Genomic DNA, 21472 nt, shown 5'->3' on the forward strand with positions numbered 1-21472 from the left:
GCTTGGAGCCTGGAGCCTGCTTTGGATTCTGTGTCTCCCTCTCTCTCTGCTCTTCCCCCACTCATGCTCTCTCTCCTTGAAAAATAAATAAACATTAAAAAAAAAAAACACACAACATATCACTTCACACACACATTAGGATGGCTATCATTCAAAGACAGACCATAGTACCTGTTGAGCATGTGGAAAAAGTTGAAACTGCCCTATACTGTTGGTGGGATGATTAGTGGCCCAGTAGAGGTGGTGAGGTATTGACTCTGGACTCATTAGTTCACGTTTGAAATTTGTGCTCATGGTCTCTTGGAATTTGCTAACCTTGGGAGGGGCCGTCCTTCCAATGTCAGCAAGGCCCCAGTTGTGAAAGCATCAGATACAGAAAATAAAAAGGCATGATTAATACAAAAAGTAAACAAACAAAAGGTTACTTACTGGAAAGGGAGGGAATAAAGTAGAGAAAACAGGGACTTTTTTTTTTTTTTTTAATAAATTTGACTTGGGAATTGTGTAAATATTTTACATTATTATAAGACAAAATTAAATTTCAAAAAAGGAGTTCCTAAAAAAGGAAAGTAAATGCTTAACCCAGTTGGTGACATAACCACACATAAAGGAACAGTTCCAAGTGATATCATAATCTGTCTTCAGTCATCATGTCGGAGGTGTTGTTACTGCTGTTTTGGGACTGTTGTGTGTATAGTATAGGGTAAAGCAAATAAGTAGTTGGGTGGTGATGTTGAGAACTGGAACTTTTAGTGTGGGAGATGCAGATAGAAAATCTGTGAAGTTAACCCCAAACTTTGTGTTTTAAATTTTAAATTGGAAGCATCAGTATAAACTCATGATGTAATCTATCTTAAGAAAATTGAAACAGAAGTAAAAACTTCATGTCTAGCTCTGCTTATGGAAAAGGCCTAGAAAGAGTGTAGCAGTGAGCAGACGTAGTGCCTCAATAGTGCCTCTGAAATCTATTTTTTTTTATGTTTGTTTATTTATTTTGAGAGAAACCAAGCGTGAGCAGGGGAGGGCCAGAGAGACAGGAGAGGGAGAATGCCAAGCAGGCTCCACACGGTCAGTGTGCAGAGCCCGACTTGGTGCTCAAACCCATGAAACTGTGAGATTATGATGTGAGCTGAAATCAAGAGTCGGACGGATGCTTAACTGACTGAGCCACTCAGGTGCCCCTAAAATCCATTTTTTAATAAAAGCAGCTGGGGCTCTTTGGAGAGTTAGCTGACTCCAGGTCTGGGGCAGGTCTGTGTAAGATGAACATGAGACACCTCGTCATATCAAACAGAGGGAAGTTATGAAGGTCTACTTGAGTCGTGTCAAAAGAACTCAGAAACCATCTTCAGAAGGTCTCTACTGGCTGAAGAGACAATTTGAGCATCATAAGGGTAGAACTACAATGGATTGAAACACATCAATAAGTGTTTAATATATTCCGGTTCATATATCTATGAATATCTGTGAGTTCATAATGACATTAAAACGAAACTCATCAGTCACTTTGAGGGTGCTGGAGAACGATCTCCTAATTCAGAGTAACCATAGTGGATGAAGAGAGTTTCTCTGAAAGGAAATATTCTAGCTGATAAAAATAGAATACCACCATTTTGCAGCCCCTTGGGAATTAATGACTCTCAGCAGTGATCACCAGTATCTGCCTACATTCCGAAAGAAATAACCAGACATTGCAGACTTCTTGATCAAAATCTCAAGTAATCTAAGCAAAAAATAATGCCACCCAAATCCAATCAGACCTTTAGAGCTTATTTTCAATCTAAAGGAAACACAGAGGCTGGAGGAACATGTTAAACGGCATGTGGGGTTGCAGTCAGTAAAACCTGTTACGGGAGAAACTACGCCCTTGCTACTTTTAGTGTAGTCCCATAGGTAAACAGGATTGCGAGCTTTTTAGAAATGGACAATCTCACGCCCCATCCCGGACCTACCGAATCAGAGTCTACATTTTAATATGCTTTGCAGGTGATTCACATGTACAGTGCAAGTCTGAGTTGTACTGCTCTACAGGACAAATAATCCAGAGTCTCCAATAAAGAAATTGTAAGAAAAAAAATGAGATGGGGGAGCAACCTGTAGATTAAAAAGGATTTAGGAAGCATATCGTCATTCACAAGCAGAGACCCTTATTTGTATCCTATTCCAAAAAAGCCACACATTTTTAAATTATGAAATAATTGGGGAGTATTTTAGATCTACTTCAGAATAATCTGGGTGGTGGAAAGAGGGGAAGGTAGGTAGGGATTCACATGAAACGGAGTAGGCTATGACATGTTCATTGTTGAAGCTGGATAATAGGTACAAGGAAGTTTACTATTTTAATTTTGTATTTAAAATTATTTTTCTATAAGTTAAAAAAAATTTTTAACATTTATTTATTTTTGAGAGACAGAAAGTGCGAGTAGTGGAGGGGAAGAGAGAGAGGGAGACTCAGAATCTGAAGCAGGCTCCAGGCTCTGAGCTGTTAGCAGAACCTGATGCAGGGCTCGAACCCACGAACTGTGAGATCATGACCTGAGCCGAAGTTGGACACTTAACCAACTAAGCCACCCAGGCGCCCCGTGTTTTTCTATAAGGGTTTAAAAAGGAGGACCCACTAAGATGACTATATTCAAAAAGGTAATAAATATTGGTGAGGTGGTACAAAAAATTGGAACCCTTGTACATCGCTGATGGGAATATGAAATGGTATAACTGCTTTGGAAAACCATCTGGCAGTTCTTCAGAAGGTTAAACAGAGAATTATTGTATGATCTAGCAATTCTACTTCAAGGTATATATATCCAAGAAAAATGAAAACATATATTCACACAGAAACTTGTACTTGAATGTTCATGGCAGCATTTTTCATGATAGCCCCAAAGTGGAAACAGCCCAAATGTCTTATCAACTGATGATACATACATAAATATAAAATGTGATGTATCCATATAATGGAATACTGTTCAATTATAAGAAGAAATAAAGTGCTGATACAGGTTACAACATGGATGAATCTTGAAAAAGTGTTATGCTAAATGAAAGAAGCTAGTCGCAAAAGGGATGTATTGTATGATTTCATTTAGATGAAATGTCCAGAATAGGCAGATCTGTAGAGACAGAAAATAGATGAACGGTTGCCAAGTGTTGTGGGGAGTTTGGGAAGGGACATGAGGAATGACTGCTGGTGGCTAGGGTTTTGGAGGGTGATGAAAATGTTCTGAAATTGTGGTGATGGTTGTACAACTCTATGAATACACTAAAACCAATTGAATTGTATGCATGTGAATTATACCTGAGTAAAGCTATTATAAAAGGAAGGAGGGTGTTACCCTGATAGCCATGCTCCAGGCTTCACCCAGCACTACTCAGAATCATTGGGAGGAAAGTTGCCTGGGTGATTCTAATGTGTGGCCAGGGCTGGGAACTGCTGTATTAGAAAGTTAACTGTTACGGATTATTAGAAGAGAGCTAAGATTGCCTATCTGACATGGTAGCCGGGAGGAGAAACCTCAGAGATGGCATTCTAGTTAACCCCTCTTACATGGAAGAGACAAAAATCTACAGTGGGGAGCCCTCTGGGTGCACACCATCTATTTCTGTAGTACTTAGAAGAATAGAAATAAACACGGAGTCCTTTCTCTTCTCCAGTAAGTCTGTTAGTTCAGGACTGGAAATCTTAGGTGTCACCCCTATAAGTGTTAGGGTTATTTGTGCCGCCAAGGGGTCTAGCTTCTTCTCAGTTAGAAGGGACATGAACTTTGTCGGTGGGATTTTGGGTACTAAATCATCATCCAGGAGAAATGGTCTAATCATCCAATTCTAAGTTTCTTCCAGAGAGTGTTCTAGATATTAGAAAGACTGTGATTTATAAAAAAAAAAACAAACAGCAAACAACTCTTCCATTGTTACATTGCCCCAGGTAAGTAGAAGTGAAACCAGCCATATTTTTCCCATCTCTCTTCAAAAGCATTTATTAGGTGACAGGCTCCTGTATTATTGGACTGGGCAACAGAGAGGGAGCTTGAAGGTGTGATAGATATGACGTTTGGCATTTATTTATTTAATACTTATTTTGAGAGAGGGTGTGTGCTCGCACCTGCACAGGAATAGGAAAGGAGCAAAGAGGGAATCCCAAGCAGGCTCCGTGCCGTCAGCACAGAGCCTGATGTGGGGCTCTGCCCCACGAAGCATGAGATCACGACCTGAGCCAAAATCAAGAGTCGATTGTTCAACCGACTGAACCTCCCAGGTGTCCCTAGTGTTTGGCTTTTAAAGAGAAGCCATGGGGAACCAGCCTTGGATTTGGGTTTGACTGCACTCATTGATGGCGCCAGACTTCGTTTTCTCAGCTGATGAATAAAGTTTCTACTGGGTTACTCCTGAAGCTTCTAAAATTTGTGGTTCACTATAATCTGTCTTTACAGACACTGTGAATACAGGATGGCGGTAAGAGTTTGTGCTCTGGAGCCTGATGACCTGGCTCTGCCGTTTCCTGGCTCTGTGACTTTGGATAAGTCAGTCAACCTCTTTGCACTTTAGTTCCCCCATCTGTATGTAAAATGGGGATTGAGAATAGCATTTGCCTCATGATTTACTTTGCTGTAAAATGTTTGTAGTAGTCTAGCCTATCATTTTATTGATATTCTATCATTTTATTTAGGCAAGTTCTTTAGTGTAATTCAGGCATGATCAGAACTATCGCTTATTACCAGATACAATCCCGTGTCTGTTATTCCATGTGATAGATCTTTATGGAAAGGCATAAAAAAACCATATAAAAGTGTCTAGGCTGTACATAGGGGGGTTTGAATAAAAAAAATTACTCTCTAATATTTTATGAAGCATATTAGATGTCCTAATCCTGCTTTTTTCTCCCTGCCCTGTATGCTCATGTAGGTCAGTTCTCCTCGGGTCTCGGGGACTTGACATATCCCACATCTCCCAGCGTTTGGAGAGTCTCAGTGCAGCCACCACCTTTGAGCCTCTTGAGCCTGTGAAGGATACAGACATTCAGGTAAGAGCTGCCAGGTGCCAGGTCTGGTGCGGGTGGAACCCTAGCATACAAACCAGGCTGAAGGCCCTGGACCTTTGTTGTCCAGCATACAAACCAGGCTGAAGGCCCTGGACCTTTGTTGTCCAGAGGATGTAGGAATTTTAGATTTCTTTGTTAATTCTCTTCCCTAGAGATTAAGAGAATGGGAGACTCTGCTTTGGAGATATGGTGGGGAACATCGGTTACTTTCAGAGTGCTCTGAGAGGCTGAATTTAGGAAAGCAATTCTGACCTGTGCTTTTTAGATTATTGTAATTATGAGAACAGATTTTCCTTCCTTCCTTGGGCTTAATCCAAGGCACAGAGACATTAGTTATAAGTTTCTCTTGCTTTCTGTGCTGGATCTCAAATAATTTTACTCTTTGTCTTTCACATTTCTTTTCTATGTCTTACTTGTATTGGTTGGCAAAGAGCTGGGGAAAACTTAGAGTACTGTTTACTGAAATGTACTCATCGATTTCTAGGAAGTATTTGGCTGCATTAGAGGCACCAGGAAATGGTCTAATAGAGCACTCCAGTCTCATTTAACCTAACATGCCACTGGCATAATTGATTGCTGTTTTAATCTAATCAGAAACTGGTATGTGCGTGTGTGTGCACGCACACACACAGATTGTTAAGGAAAACCTTGTGATTCATTTAGTTTTGAGGAATTGGGAGGCTGCATTCATGTTAGAGTGAAGGGACAGTGAACTGCCATTTTAATCATTGATTCACATTTGAAATGAAAGGATGCAGGTTCTACAAAGGCAAACCATTGTACAGATGGGTACTAATTGTGTTATTATTTGGGCTCAGTTTGAATTAATACTCTCTACCCAGTATCCTTCCCAAGAACTATTTTTATCCATCTAATGGCCACCGTTCTACTGCATTTATTCCATTTCAGTAACTGAAAACCCTGTGTTTGTGTTGAGTTAAATAACTATAGATGTTATTTTTCCTGTTATTGATATGTTTCCATAGTCTTCAGTTTTTTTAAATCTTATGTACTAAATCATATTTGCTTGTCACCTTATAGATGCCTGCTCATTTCCATGTAATCTTTTTAAATTTTTTAATGTTTTATTTATTTTTGAGAGAGAGAGGGAGAGAAAGTGTGTGCGCTTGAGAGTGGAGGGGGCGGGGGCGGCAGAGAGAGAGGGAGACACAGTCTGAAACAGGCTCCAGGCTCCGAGCTGTCAGCACAGAGCCCTACGTGGGGCTCAAACTCATGAACTGGGAGATCATGACTGAGCTGAAGTTGGATGTTTAACCAACTGAGCCACCCAGGCGCCCCTCCATGTAATCTTAAAATGGCATGTGTGTGTAACTGTTGTTTCTGTTTTATTTTTAGCTGTACCTTTTTGTCCCTTCTCTTTTACTGCTTGATGCTCTATAAACCGATACTTATAACAAGGATGAGGTGGGCAAAAGGGATAGAGCTCAAATTAATTTGAATAATCATATATTTTGAAGAGAATCCCTAATAGTGTGGAAGAAGTGGCACTCGCTATAAGGTTGTGCGTGTGTTTTTAATGTTTAAAATTCCAAAGAAGTTTTTTTTTTTTTAAACCACCAGCTTTTAAATGTTCTTTAACATATCTGTAATACATATTTGGAGTACTCAGCACATTTAGTAATGCACTTCATGAATTCCCTCTGATATGGTACTCCATTTTTTTGATTTGAGATATTAATGACAGGTTTATAAATGTATCGAGTCATGATGATCTTCTAACCTTCTGTTTAATGCATGAACACTCTGCTTCAACACCCCCATTAGATGGTTTCCCAGCAGTGGATGCTCGGTCACATCAAAGAGAGTTTCTTAATTTGGAATGAGTATGGCTACGAGTTTTGGTCCTGCACCACTGGGAAATCTTTGAACTTTGAGAGGAAGCGTGCTTCCATTTCAGAATTTTACCTCAAGCCTTTTCCAGAATAGCTCCAAAAATGCAAAATGGTCAATCCAAGAGAACTTTTTTTTTTTTTTAATTTTTTTTTCAACGTTTTATTTTATTTTTTTTGGGACAGAGAGAGACAGAGCATGAACGGGGGAGGGGCAGAGAGAGAGGGAGACACAGAATCGGAAACAGGCTCCAGGCTCCGAGCCATCAGCCCAGAGCCTGACGCGGGGCTCGAACTCACGGACCGCGAGATCGACCGCGAGATCGTGACCTGGCTGAAGTCAGACGCTTAACTGACTGTGCCACCCAGGCGCCCCAATCCAAGAGAACTTTTGATGAATTGGGAATTGATCATCTAGACCTAAAGATTTAAGACTTACTATTTTCAAAATATTCTGTTGATTTCATCTTCTTGCCAACAAAGGCAAAGGAGAAATCAATTTAAGTTTTAGAGGGCTGAGGCCTTGGCTTAATCTGAGATGGTTCTAGTATTGACAAGGGTGAGAAGTTTTGTATTGTGGGGCTCACCCCACCTGTACTTAAGCCTCCTGTGCATACAGTATCTTCTTGTTTAGTACAAGAAGTACACTTCTTGTTTAGTAGTTAGATGTAAGTGCCAAGTCAGCTTTCACCCTGAACATGGAGCATTCTTTCTTTTAATCCTTCTCATTGCATTGTTGGTGTTCCAAGAAGAGTCAACTTGGTCATTTTCAGTTTTTTGCATTTACAAAAGCCAGATGTACTTTTTGACAGACTTTTTTTCTCATTTATTTTAACAGCTTTATTTATTTTATCTTTTCAAATGTTGATTTATATTCTAGAGAGAGAGTGTGCACGGGCATGAGGGAGGGGCAGAAGGAGAGAGGGAGATGGAGAATCCAAAGCTGGGCTCTGAGCTGTCAGTGCAGAGCCCACCTTGGGGCTCAAACTCATGAAATGAGCTCATGACCTAGGCTGAGGTTGGACACTTAACCGGCTAAGCCACCCCGGCTCCCCTTAACATACTGAGATACAGTCCACATACCATAAACCTAATGGACTTTTGTGTGTAAATTTTTCCAACCAGGGCCGTTTTTGCGACGCGAATGCATCTTAATCCCACATGCCGAGTATCAGTCAGAGTGAATTTATTATGTCAGTTTATAAATTCGTAGAGGGAAATGCTGAAGGATCCTTTGATGGATGCTGTCCGAGACTTTGTACCACCCATTGTTTATATTACTTAGAAGCCTGAAAAGGCATTTCCCCATGTGTAGATATACATACAGATACGTGTGTAGTCCTTTTCTGTTTGATGAACATTGATTCTGTTTCCTTCTGTTTCTCATGGAAAGCGTGAAATTAATAGAGGATTTTCACTGTTGCTGTTTGGTTGTTTGTCATGACTGATGATGTTGGCATGCACTGAAAATGCAATTTTGAAAGACTTTAGTGGCCAGCAAAAGTAACCTATTAAAAAAATTTACTTAAATCTATATGTATGGCTAACGCTAGGAGAATTTTTTAAAATATGTATTGGTTTTCTTTTTTGGAAATGGTTATAAAGAAGCCTGCATGTTTGTGTAATAGAGGTGAAGAGCAATGGCTGTTAACAGAGCAGGGCACCGTGATGACCGTACTGCTCTGTCCTAAGTTACTTCGTGGTGCTTGCAAGCACAGGCCTTCTCACAGAGATCCATGTGCTCACTTCTGTCTTTGGAAGAAAAATATCAAGGGCAGGTTGCACATCTTTACTATGATCTGAACGGACGTAATGTACCACGGATGATGTGTATTATATAGTAATAAGGTGCGAATTTACACAGTTTGGTTATATTGTGGGCTTTTCACTAAATTACATGTATATTTCAAGAAGGCTGTGCGGAAATTGCCTGAGTTGGCCATAAAAATGGGAGCTGCAGTTTCTCTGCATTAGGCTCTATTACTTCCAAATGGCATGGGACCAAAATATAATAATGTTATTGCTAAACTTTATTGTATTAGATTCCTAGGGCAGTCACAACAAGTTTCCACAAACTTAGTGGCCTAAAACGTTAGCAATTTGTCCTCTCACAGTTCTGGACTCTAGAACTTTGAAATCAAGGTGTTGGCAACACCATGCTCCCTCTGAAGGCTATAGGGGAGAATCTTTCCTTTTGTAACTTTTGGTGGCACCAAGCTGTTTCTTAACTCCGGTGTCTTCCTCCATCTCCACAAGATTTTCCTCCTCTGTGTCCAGTCTCCCTCTCCTTTCTCTCATAAAGACACCAGTCACTGGGTGTAGGGACCATCCTATATCCAGGATGATCTCATCTTGGGATCCTTATCTTAATCACATATGCAAAGATCATATTTCCAAATAAGGTCATATGCACAGGGACTAGGAGTTAGGATTTACACATGTCTTTTTGGTGGGGGGACACAGGTCAATCCACTACACGTACAGTGCCAGAAATTTTAAGACTAAATAAACCGTAATTAATGAAACATCATCAAATCTAATTCTTTCATAGCTGTATGGAAAATTGGGCTAAGACATCTATTGCTAGTTGTTCCAGTGATTGCAGACCTCAACCAGATATCTGATCTCGCCCTCATCATTCTCTTTGGAGCCTTTGGGAGGACCCCTATCTGACTTCAGAGTTTAATAGTAGTTACTCTTTCCAAACAGACTAACGCTCCAATGTGTTTAACATCTTCTGTTTTCCTTCTTTTTTTTTTTTAAGTTTATTTATTTATTTTGAGAGAGAGAGAGAGGATGAGTGTGCGTGAGTGCAGAAGGTCAGAGAGGGAGAGAGAGAATCCCAGGCAGGCTCCATGCTGCATGGGGCTTGATTTCATGAACTGTGAGATCATGACCTGAGCCAAAATCAAGAGTCAGACGCATAACTGACTGAGCCACCCAGGCACCCCAAGAGATATCTATAGAGACGTTTTTAAAATAGAAACAGTTTACTTTTCTAAAGCATTACATACTAGTGTTTGGAGTATGTATCGGTCGGATTAATTTGTGATACTTTACTGCAGTGTGGGGAATAAACTTAAGAATTCCCTGAGCTTGCTCCAATGGGTTAACAAGGCATAAAGAATTAGACAACCATAGGATGTACACACCCAAGTTTGGGTAAACAAGATTAGATAAACGGGGCAAAGGCCCCCAGTATAGGACAAGTGGGGCAAAGGCCTCCAGTACAGGACAAAGGTATAGGAATAGGGAATCTCAGGATGAAAACATCCAAGATGAGGTACACAAGATTAGGTATTCTGGGTGGAAACATCCCCCAACTTAGTACAATAGCAGAAAGCTGCTTTCACTGGAAGGAAGGACCAAATTAGGTAAATGGGTAAATAGGGCTATAGACTGCTGCAGGGCGAAGTTGCCCAGAGCAGAGCTAGTTAGCAAAAGAAAGGTGCCTTGTTGACCCTGAGGTAGCATGCTCTGTCTTTCTTGTCCCCTAGACCAGTTTAGGTAAACAGAGGTGGTGCCTCACTTCTGCTGTTAAGTAACCTCCCGCCTAGCGCCAGGATTTTCTTTTGTATTAACCCAAACCCTTAACACCACCTATCTTCAAAACCCCCTTTTCCCTCACACCCATGAGTTAATGTTCATGGTTTCATTGTTTCTTTATGCACGCCCATCACCACATTTGTGTCTTCTGATCCTAACAGAAACAGAGCAAGGACCCTTAACTCGGGGCTCTTGTCTCCTCTTGGACGTTAGCCTCTCTTGCATTTTTAATCCTGCATCCCGCTTTCTTGCTGGACAAGAGAGAACTCCAGACCCAGAGTCTGCAGTGGCAGCCAGTGGTAGCACACTGCAGTAGAAGGAGCTGTCTTGTGTGTGTGCATACATGCATGTGTGGGTATGTGTGTGCACGTGTATATTTGGACTTCAGCCACCTGTCTTTAGCCTAGAGTAGTGGCTCTGAACTGTCCGAGGCCTCACTTGTGAGGCTCTCCTCATGTGCGCCTCTTTCACGGCCTTCTCAGATCTCTCCCCACAGCCTACAAATGCAGTGTGTCCGTTTTATTGCCTAGGAAAAAACCAAAACTTTCCAAATGTTTCCCCACAAAGTAAACAGAAATTGAGCTTATGTTCGAATTAATTTAGCAGTCCATTTGGATCTTACATAAGTGATTCTTATCTATTCAGATCCTTCTACCAAAAAACAAAAAAAACAAAAAACAAAAAACACAAAACACAAAAACCCCCCCAAAAAAAGCAGAAAGAAGGATCCTGTACGGAAGTTCTTCATAATCTGTGTAAATTTCCAGATGGAAATCTGTCCTGCCCTGTATGAGTAAAGAGAAAATGAAGTCTTAAATAGTGGATAAAATAACTGTATCAAAATTGGAGCCAGAGAAACTGATTTATCAATTACAAGGCTAATGATGCAATAATAATTCACTTGTCAGACACTTGTCTTGCCTACCACATTGCATCCATAATAAAATATTCATTGTTTCCTTCCTTTTTCTGCCCTTGGCCTTGGCAATGTAGAGTATGCTCAGACCACTCTTAGCTTATGTTTTAAATAATCAGAAGAAACTAAATAGCTTTAGTAAGTATAAAAATGAATCACTGCTTGTGTAACCCATTATCACCTAAATTGTTATTTTCCCGGTTTATCTTTTAATTTTATATCTTCGGAATTAAGAGACTGCTGCTTAAATGGAGCTATATATAACAGCTAAGCAGAAAAGTGGTTGTGTTGCTTACTAATTGTGTGTTTGTAGTACTGGCAAGTTGTTAGTGGGGAATTGGTTCCAGAAATCCTGTGGCAGTTTGTTTTGTTGGAAAGAGGGTCAGACTTGCCTAGAGTGATTAGTGTGCTAATAGCAGCTCTTCAGGAATATTACTGGCAAAATATTAATATTGAGGAAGAAGTGTGGTAAGCTTTCCCTCGCTTAAGCCAACTGCGGGAAGGTGCAGTCTGAAGGGATGAACGATACCTGAACTCTGGGATTATTTTTAAGTAGCCCTTTTCATTTGTTTCTAGAAATTGAAACTACTGAGCGTGTATACCGAGGACAGGTCTGACCAGAGCTGCTTTCGTAAATTTAAGGAAGAGATGGGGTTCGTTCATTAAGAGTTGCATCTGTTTGCATGCTGATAATTTGTGTAATAGTCCTGAGAAATGTTTTAAGTGGGCAAGATATACCTAGCTCCCCTGTTGTTTCAGCTGTTAGTATGCCTGAGCAGGCTTTTCTGTGGTGGTGATCTAGCCCACATTGGATGATTAGAATTTTTGAATTGATGGCACCCGGAAGGAATGAGATCTTGCTCTTTAATTGTTCTCACGTAATAGAAAAATATAAGAGAATCTAAGAGCGTGAAGGTTTTTAGTTAAGCATTTGTCTTTATTGACCTCCTTGCTTACATTCCTCTGGCCCCTAAAAGAGTCAGTGGGAAGTTGATGGTAACCTTTCTTTTGAGTTTTTAGAGGACTTTAATGGATATTTGAATCTTGCCCTTTTGCAGCTTTGTAACAGCTGCTTATCCTGGACTTAAATCAAACAACCTATAGTTAATGTCTTGGGTTCACACTAGCTAATGAATCCAATTCTCATGGGATCCAAAGCCCTGCTAGCTGGAGAGAAACCTTTTCCTGGAACAAACACCAGGTACGTTTTAGGCCAGCATTCAGTTGCAGTGGCCAGACTGCATATGGAAAAGACCTCCATTTCACTGTGCCTCACTCAGCTCCTTGTTCAGGGCGGTCATGGTGCCAGGCTTTGTCTCTTGTGTGAACGCTGCAGTGTCCACGTCACTCCCACTTAACAAACATATTTGCTATTCCTTGTCGCTAGATCCTGACCCAGGGTAAATCTCAGAGCTGGTAAAAACCAGTAAACATGTAAAAAAGAAAAAAATAGTGTCTTCCCAGAAGCCGGTTAATATGCCATCCTGTTTTGTGTTTGTAATTAGGTATTCTGATCCTGATTACTGGGGTAAGTACTGAAATGATTTAATTTTTCTGCCTGTCTGTGATAAGGGAAAAGGTAGGCATTGTGGTCTGGTAGAAAGTATGCAGTTACATTAAAGTATCCTGTGAATGGAATTAAAAATGGTAACTTTGGAATAAAAATGGGTGTTAAAGGCGTCGTCTGTGGAAAATGTGAAAAACTGCTTTTATGTGAGCCAAGGATATAAGATTTCAGCCTTTTTACTTATCCATTCACACTTACTCCTGAATGCAGGGCTTTCAGAACAAGCAAGTAAATGGATGCTGAATGCGTTCTGAGCAAGCAGGAAATGACAGGCTTCTTTGTCTTCTCAGAGGTTTCTTATATCCTGTAGTGAGCAAGGGAATATCAATTACCAACTAAAGAAGAAAGAAGTTGGAATGGTTCTGTAGAAGTGTTTTAGAAGAAGCCCATGGCTAAAATATTTATCTAAGAATTTAATAGAGCACTTCAAATATTGGCCAGGCCCTGGTGCCTTTGAACCGGAGTTGAGTCATCCCCTCCCTCCTTCATGAGCTGTCTCTTAACCTGCCGATATCTATTGATGCCCCAGCACTGTGGAGACGGGGAGCATATATTGTCATCTTCAGTCTGGTGTCTTTAAAAGTTGCTTGGTTTCAGGAACCAGAAATGGGCATGTCTTTTCATCTGCTGACCTATTTGATACTGGAGTGAGTGTAATTTAAATGGGAGTTAAAACCTCATTGAATATCGAACACATTACTGTAGACCAGTCCGTCGTTCTCAAATGGCAGCCCTTGACCCTGTGTATCACTTTGATCTGCTTGCTGCGGCACCCTGTGATCTCTTACTTCCGTTTTGGATTGTTCGATCTGAAGCTTTCCAGGCCGGTAGCCTGATGTGGCTCCTTCCATTGTTATCAGTTGCAAAGTGTGGTTCTTCGGTTACAAAACTCTGGGGTCCAGGTTCCTACTGTATCCACTAAAAATCCACATTCTGTGAAGGAAGTGAGAGGGAGCTCAGACAGGGGAGACCCCTGGTTTTGCTTCTTTTTGTTTGTTTGTCGGGGACCAGGAACAGAAGAAGCGGGGAGAAAGTCTGGGCAACATCCTTCACGGACAAGACCTGTATTAGAATTTCTTTTGCTGCAGAGCTCTCAGAACTAGTAGTATTGCTTTCTTTTTAAGCTTTTCCCCCGTTTCACAGATGCTTGGCTTCCATCTTGTACTTCAGATATGGAGAGGTTCAGTGAGCCCCTCAAGCTCAGGTTGCTGGCAGCCGAGCCGAGACTAAGGCCCTCAGTTCTGACAGCCCCAGGTCTGCAACGCTAACGACGCCACTTTAATTATCTTGGAGGACGGAAGGGCGAGGCCTTGCCTCTCACCGTGGAGTGGCTGTGAGGCTGAGATGCCATCAGCCAAATCCTGCCTGTGCTTTTGAGAGAACCGCAGCCCTGGAAGCACTGCCCAGAGGCTGCTGCGCGGGGCTGGGCGTGACACGGCTTCCAAGAACTTGTACAGAAAGAAGCCTGGTCATATGGAACATATTTACAACCAGCACCAGGCAATTCATTTAATTTATAAAACAAAGGGGAGGATTAGGCCAGCAGAATGCAAGTGGGAGGGTGGATTTACTGACTGATTTTTATTATTACTACCTGATTTGGTCTCTTTCTTTGAGTGACATGAGCAGGATATGAGGGAGAGTTTCCTCTACTCCTCCCTTTTCTTAAAAAAAAAAAAAAGTTTGTGTATTTTAAAATGCTGTCACTATCTTAGGGACAGGCTGAAATGGCCATGAAGGTTATAATGTGCTTGATTTGTTCAAGGTACCAAAATAATCTGGTGTGGTATTATCTGGGAGCACTTTGTCTTCTGCCAGGTTTTCTCTTATCCACGGTGCATATCAGTCTCCCATATTGTATTAGATAGGACCAGCGCAGGACCTGGGGATCCTTGGTTCATGGGCATTCACAGTAGCACTTAGTTCTGTGATGGGGTCCCAAACTGTCCCAGAGGTCTTCACGGCAAAGAAGCATAGTGGTTGGTGTTTTTCTTTTGGAAGGTGTTTACTGAATCGGTGCCTCCCAAATGAGTTTGTCTTAGGCTGAGAGATGCTCTTAGAAAAATACAGTACAAATGAATTACTAGGAGAAAAAAATGAAATAAAAGACATGCAAAGGATAAGCCTTAGTTTTTCTAATTAAATTCAGTAGACATAAAATTACTCCATCAGCTTGCTATAAAAGTTCTAAACGCTTATTCTCTGTTTTTGTACTTACCTGCTGCAGACCAGGCACCACCTATTTGGGGACTGGTGCTCCATCAACCACACTTTGAGTAGCGCTAGTTTAAATACTTGTACTTTTACCCCCCCCCCCCAACCTATCCTCTTTCTCCCTTTCCTTCCTTACTTTTCTTCCTTTCTTTAGTTTAAGTGTTTCCTGCTGGCGCAGTGAATCATGGCACTAAAGACAAGTTTTAATTCCTGTCTTCTGTTTTAGCCCAGCTAATATTGAAGAGGCAGAGCTAAGGTTTACTGAACATTTATTTTGCAAGACACTATACTGGGGGGCGCCTGGGTGGTTCAGTCAGTTGAACGTGCGACTTGGTTCTGCTTCAGGTCACGATCTCAAGGTTCATGAGTTCGAGCCCCACATCAGGCTCTGTGCTGACAGTGCAGAGCCTGGTCGGGATTCTCTTTCTCCCTCTCTCTCTGCCCGCCCTCTGCTTGCTCTCTCTCTCTCTCTCTCTCTCTCTCTCTCAAAATAAGCAAACTTCAAAAAAAAAAAAAAAAGACACTGAACTAAACACTTCCTGGGTTTCCGGTAACTATTTCAGGCGTATACTATTGTCAGCTGCATTTCACTGATGGGGAAACCTAAGGTCTGCAAAGGCTAGATATGCCAGACTTGAACTCCCTTCTGTTGGTTTGAGTTCAGTACTATGGCCTTAGTCCCCTGGGTTTTAAATTTCATTTGTAGGTCAAAGCTGTTTGGTAAAGAAGTGAATTTTCAAGATATATTTGAAAGAGTGAAGTAGTTTAAGTATTTTAGTGGCAGTACTGCTCAGTGATCGCTCATTTAGAGCAAAATAAAGGCCAGAAAGCCCACAGTGAATGGATGTGGTGGGCATCGCACTTATTTATATACGCTTAGTAGTCAAATCATGTTGACTGAGGGACAAAGCTGGAACATGCTTTCTAAACCTTTACACAAATCTCTGCTGGTTTGGGGGTGTTGGGGGTGGTGGGAGGGGGAGAAGTTTTGCAGGAAGGCCAAACCTGCTTCATCTGTTTATCTCCAGGTGCTTGCTTTTTTGCCATAGTTTTGTGCTTGCTGAGCTGTCAGTTTAATTTACTGTCTAAAGCTCAGCCTATTATTCCTCGGGTTTGCTGCCCTACAGGTATACTGTAAAAGGTTTCTGTGAAATCCTAGAGTAGCTTTTAGTTTTGAAATGCCAATGCTTTGTGCTTGTGAAAATAGGTTGTGTTCAGCTTCTTGCTTGATCATCTTTGTTTTGTTTTGCTTTGCTTCTGAAGTGGAGCTCGAGTTAGAAGAATGATGCTAGAAGCAATTTAAAGGGCACATCCAGTTTTTTACTGTAATCCTGAACTATTGATTGTTGACTTATTTGTAGGTTTAATGCAGACCCATTTCCTTACTTAGCGTCTGACTGGCCATTAAGCTCTGGCAGTGTGCCGGAATGTTGAAATCTTGCATCTTATAATATGATTTGGCTGTCTAAGGGTATTATGTGTGTTTGGTTTTTATGGACACACACAAGGCCCTTAACTCTGTGTGTGCTCCAGAATACAGGAAAGAATTTCTCTACAGCGAAATTACTCCTGTCTAGGAGACAACACAACAGTGAGGTGACCTGGAGTCGTGTAGATTGGTGCTCTTTGGACTACCTGGCTCTTGAAAATAAATACAGACTAACGTAGCGGAATCTCGAGGAGAAGGCCAAGCAGGGAGCTGAAAAGACATGGTGGTGATCCATAGTAGGGCACAGTTAGGCACTCCCGTGTAGGTAGCCCTCAGCGTGTGCCTGGTGCCACTCTCCTTGTATGAAGTCGGAGTTAGAGTCTAGCCGAGGGGCTGGTAAAGTGTTCTTACGGAGGGAGCTAGGCTTAGTGAGGTTGGAGGAGAAGTAATCATTGTCTGCAAAAGACTTTTACCCTCCTCTTTCATGACCTAGACACCTCTTGACTGGAAGAGAGAGTGAAGCCCGAGGGAGTTACTGACAAGAAAACATTAAATTTGGGATTTTGAGAGTGTGAATAGGAACTGAATGGCTTTAGAGAAAATCCGGTTTTCCCCCTAATTACAAAAGTAAGACATGCTTAATTCAGAGAACTTGGAAAATGGCCCCCAAGTACACTTTCTTGACTGGCTGTATTGCCCCTCCAACTTGTCCGAACAGCCGGCATTTGGAAGTGTTGGATTGTTTTGACCAGGTAGTTGAGATTATAGAACATCAGTTTGAAGTGACAAGGAAAATTGATTTAATGGAGAGATGATGGATTAGTCTATGAAGTATGTGTTAGAGATCGGCTATAAAAGTGACCCTCATAGTTCAGAATTGGTCAATTCTTCCAAAACGACATACAGTCCTTTCCTTTATTCTGTAAAAGTAAAGCTTCCTAACGTGTGAAGGGGGATCTGAGACATGGCCGGTTTTATGAATAACTATTATGTCATTTTACTACTCCCCTCAAACCATTTGAAAGAATGGTTATCTGTGACTTTGTCCTAATTTGGAAGATGTAGGGGAAAGGAACAGGCCAGGACTATTATGTGAACTTTGAGTGGTACACCATAATAACTCTTCCATTTGTGTGATACTTTGCAGTGGGCTTTGCCCATCACCGTCTTCTTTCTCGTGGTGGAATGGGTTGGATGGGTGTTGGCATTCTGTTTATTTAGAAGGAGAAGATACTGAAACCAAGATGGAGAGTTTACTTACTATGTAAAGGTAGAACTTGAACCCAGACACTTTTTTTTTTTAATATTTATTTATTTATTTATTTATTTATTTATTTATTTATTTATTTAGAGAGCACAGGCGGGAGAGGAGGAGAGACAGAGGGAGACACAGATTCCGAAGCAGGCTCCAGGCTCTGAGCTGTCAGCACAGAGCCCGATGTGGGGCTCAAACCCACGAACTGTGAGATCATGACTTGAGCTGAAGTCAGACGCTTAACTGACTGAGCCACCCAGGCACCCCTGAACCCAGACACTTCTTAATGCATTGCCCTGTGTCCTTTTTTTTTTAAATGTTGTACTTATCCTTGAGAGATAGACACAGCATGAGTGAGGGAGGGGCAGAGTGAGAGAGGGACACAGAATCCGAGGCAGGCTCTAGGCTCTGAGCTGTCGGCACAGAGCCCGACATGGGGCTTGAACTCACAAGCCGTGAGATCGTGACCTGAGCCGAAGTTGAACACTCATCCAACTGAGTCATCCAGGTGTCCCTTGTCCTGTGTCCTTATTATCGTGCCTTGTTCAGGAAGGCATGGGATGAGGGTAAATTGCAGGTTTGTTTTTTTGTTTGTTTGTTGTTTTTGCAAAGACACTAAGCTAGGTCTTTTGTCACTGGTCATTTCTTGATGTTTTGGTCTTACCTTTCCTTTCAGACCTTTCTTTAGCTGTTTCTTTGAAGTTGCGTTTCTGTTTATTCCTTTCTGTGTGGAAGATTTGCGAGTTGACTAAATCAGTTGTAGAGCTGAAAATGTTAGAAGAGTAATACCATAAACTGAATGGTGGCAGACCTCACTTTTCCCGTCTGCGGTACACTTTGGAACAAAAACGATACTGATGTTTGTTGCTGCTGCTGCATAGTTTCCAAATGCCCTTTCTGTGAAGGGGCTCAGTCTCTTGAGACTTGTCATACTAGCTAGAGCCTATCAGCCTTGTTTTTACTGTCTGAGTAGGTCTTTGGTGGCAAGCAACTGCAAAGTGGCCAACTGGAACGCATGTCATATTTGAAACTTTGGGTGGATTGGACTCTCAGAATTGAGAGCCCATTAGGGGTGAGGTTTTCTGTTTTTTTGCCAGCTTTTGCTTTCTATTCTCCCTCCCTCCTGGTTTCTTTCCTCTTTAGGCTATCCTCCCTTCCATTGTTGTTGTCTGTTCTTTTTATCTTTTCTCCTGTCTTCCTTTCATTCTCACTTTGTTTCTGTCCTCTGCGTCCCACTTTCTCTGCTCCTCTCCCCTCGAACGTTTCAGACTGGCTGTCCCATCAGGAGCAGCTATAGCTAATGGGGCAGTGTACCTCCTTTTCCCCAAGCATCTATTAGCTGTGAAGTCGTGGCTGTTAGGATGGTTCCTGCAGCCTTGGAGCGTGTACGGCCACAGCTGTCTTGCAGTAGAGAGCGAGCCTGGGCCGGGTGAGAGCTGGGTGCTGTGTGAGCCTGGCCTTGCTGGCTGCCTCTACCTCACATCTCTCATTACTTCTGTTTTCAATTGCATTTGCAAACCCCCAAAGAAACGGAATTTAGTTTTATCCATCTACTTAACTTGCTTATATTTTGCTCTTTTAACAGAGCAAGGCTGATGTTCAAGTGCATTTCCTTATATTTGGCCCTTTCCTATAGCCTCTGCTGATACTCTGCTTTTGTTTGTTTTATTTTTCGTGCCTGACTCAGTTTGATATTGAGGATATGTAAGAATTTTCTCTACGTAGCGAACTAAGGTTTTGGGTGAGGGTGTTACAACCTTTCATTCTTTTTGAGGATTGGTTTTACATTAAAGCCAGGTCCTAAGAAGAGGGAGTTATGGGGAAGAAAATGACCAAAAGAAGGAGAATATTTGAAATTCTTTCTCATGTTTCGGGAATTAAGTTATAAATTAATCTAGCTCCCAGTTTCATATGTGTTCTTCACCATTTGTTAACTATTCATCCAACTAGCTCGTTTCTTGGTGGGGGAGGAGGAGTGTTAGGGAATGGGGTTTATTTTGGAGCAGCAGACATATTGCAGAGCCCTTCAAGGCATCTAAGTTTTTCACTGGGGGTTAGGAAGGGAAAGGAGCTGCAAATCTCATCTCTGTTTTTGTATTAGCTTTCTGCCTCAGGTTGGTTTTAATTTCCTACTCCATTCCTCTCATGCCCTGAATGCCTTTGGCAAACAGAAAGCCTTTGTTGGTTATTCTAAAGGGTGGTGCCCAGACTAGCAGCATCAGCATCACCACAAATTAATTAGAAATGCAGATTCTCAAGCCCCACCCCAGATCTACTAAATCCAGATTTCTGGAGGTGAGGCCCAGAATCTGTTCAATAAGCCCTCCAGTTTGAGATGGACCAAATTAAATGATGACAGAAGTCTAGTGTAGGTATATCCTGCTTCCTTGGCCATCTCTGCCAACTTTTAAACTTCATCCACCTGTGGACCAGCCCTGAACTTGGAGCCTGCAAAGCAGTGTGTTTATCTTTTCAGTGTTTGAGTCCATCAAGGATTTGTAACCACCCCTGTTTGTATCTTTGTTTCATGAAGGACACAATGATCAATAAAATATATCTGAAAAACATATATATATTAAAAACTTATGACTTCTAATTGGTCATTGATTACTTTTTCACTATGGAGGTATCGACTCTGAGACTGAGGCTGTAGCTCAAAATACACTGCCTAAAAAGCAGTCAGGGCCCAGAGGGGAATGAAGAAGAGAGGGAGACAGGAAAGGGAAGTGGAGGGATTAATAATCCCATCTTTGTTAATCATCATTATCCTCTCTGATCGCTGTGAGCGGATGTGCTGTTGCTTCTGCAGATGTTAATAATTCATGGATGGACTATGCCAAAGGGAGGCCTTAAATCTGGTCTCTCAGCAGATTAAATACACCGTCTGCCATCAGTAGGAGCCAGGAGAGATGAAAGATGGACTTGTTGTTTTTATTCATTAGCCTGATTTTCTCTGCCTTTCTCTTCAGCTCCTCTCATCCTCATTTTGTTTACCTTTTCATTTGCTTCTCTATGTGCCCTCCTCCTGCATTAAGTGAGTCCTGGGGATCTTGGTTGGGTCTATTGTTAATGACATTAGATTTTACTTTTCCTTCCCTGCTAGTAACAACAGATGCCGTGAGAGAAAGCAGAGAGGCAGAATAAGTATTTCCTTGGAAATGTCTAAATCAGTCTGCATATTTGAAAAATGTATTAAAATGTGCAGCCTGTGTCTTAGAAATCATTTGAAATGGCTTCTCTTTGTTTTGAAGAGTAATTCTATTATATAGGCAGTTGAAGATACACATAACATTCTTACTCCACGTAGGTGTCATTTCCCCATGTTATAGATGAGGAGACTGAGACACGAAGTGAATGACTTGTGTAGGGCTACCTAGAAGCCAGTTCTTAACTCCAAGACCAGTATGCTTTCCACTAGACTTAATTACCTCTTCCTTTTAGAAATCATATGTAGATAGCCTTGAGAGACATTTTATCAATATTTCACCATATTCATTTCGTTAGTAAGGCTTAAACAGAAATTAATTAGATTAAGTTCGAATAATACATGGGTAGCCAGCTTCATAAGGAACACTTACGATTAAACTCTAAATGTGCATTTGCCAAGAAGCACCACAGTCAGAGAAGGTTGATGACAGTCTGCACTTGTGTAAACATTTC

At 41.5% G+C, this 21472-nt stretch overlaps 1 protein-coding gene across 1 annotated transcript in view; it reads left to right on the top strand.

The window, feature by feature from the left end:
* The window catches only part of NUP93 (nucleoporin 93), a 104412-nt gene that overhangs the window by 23787 nt on the left and 59153 nt on the right, over positions 1-21472 (top strand). Inside the window, exon 3 of the mRNA XM_043599241.1 lies at positions 4900-5017. Within this exon, the coding sequence (XP_043455176.1) occupies positions 4900-5017 (118 nt within the window). The remainder of the gene's footprint in view (positions 1-4899; positions 5018-21472) is intronic.

Source organism: Prionailurus bengalensis, chromosome E2, assembly GCF_016509475.1.
Source record: "Prionailurus bengalensis isolate Pbe53 chromosome E2, Fcat_Pben_1.1_paternal_pri, whole genome shotgun sequence".
Classification (NCBI taxonomy): Eukaryota; Metazoa; Chordata; class Mammalia; order Carnivora; family Felidae; genus Prionailurus; species Prionailurus bengalensis.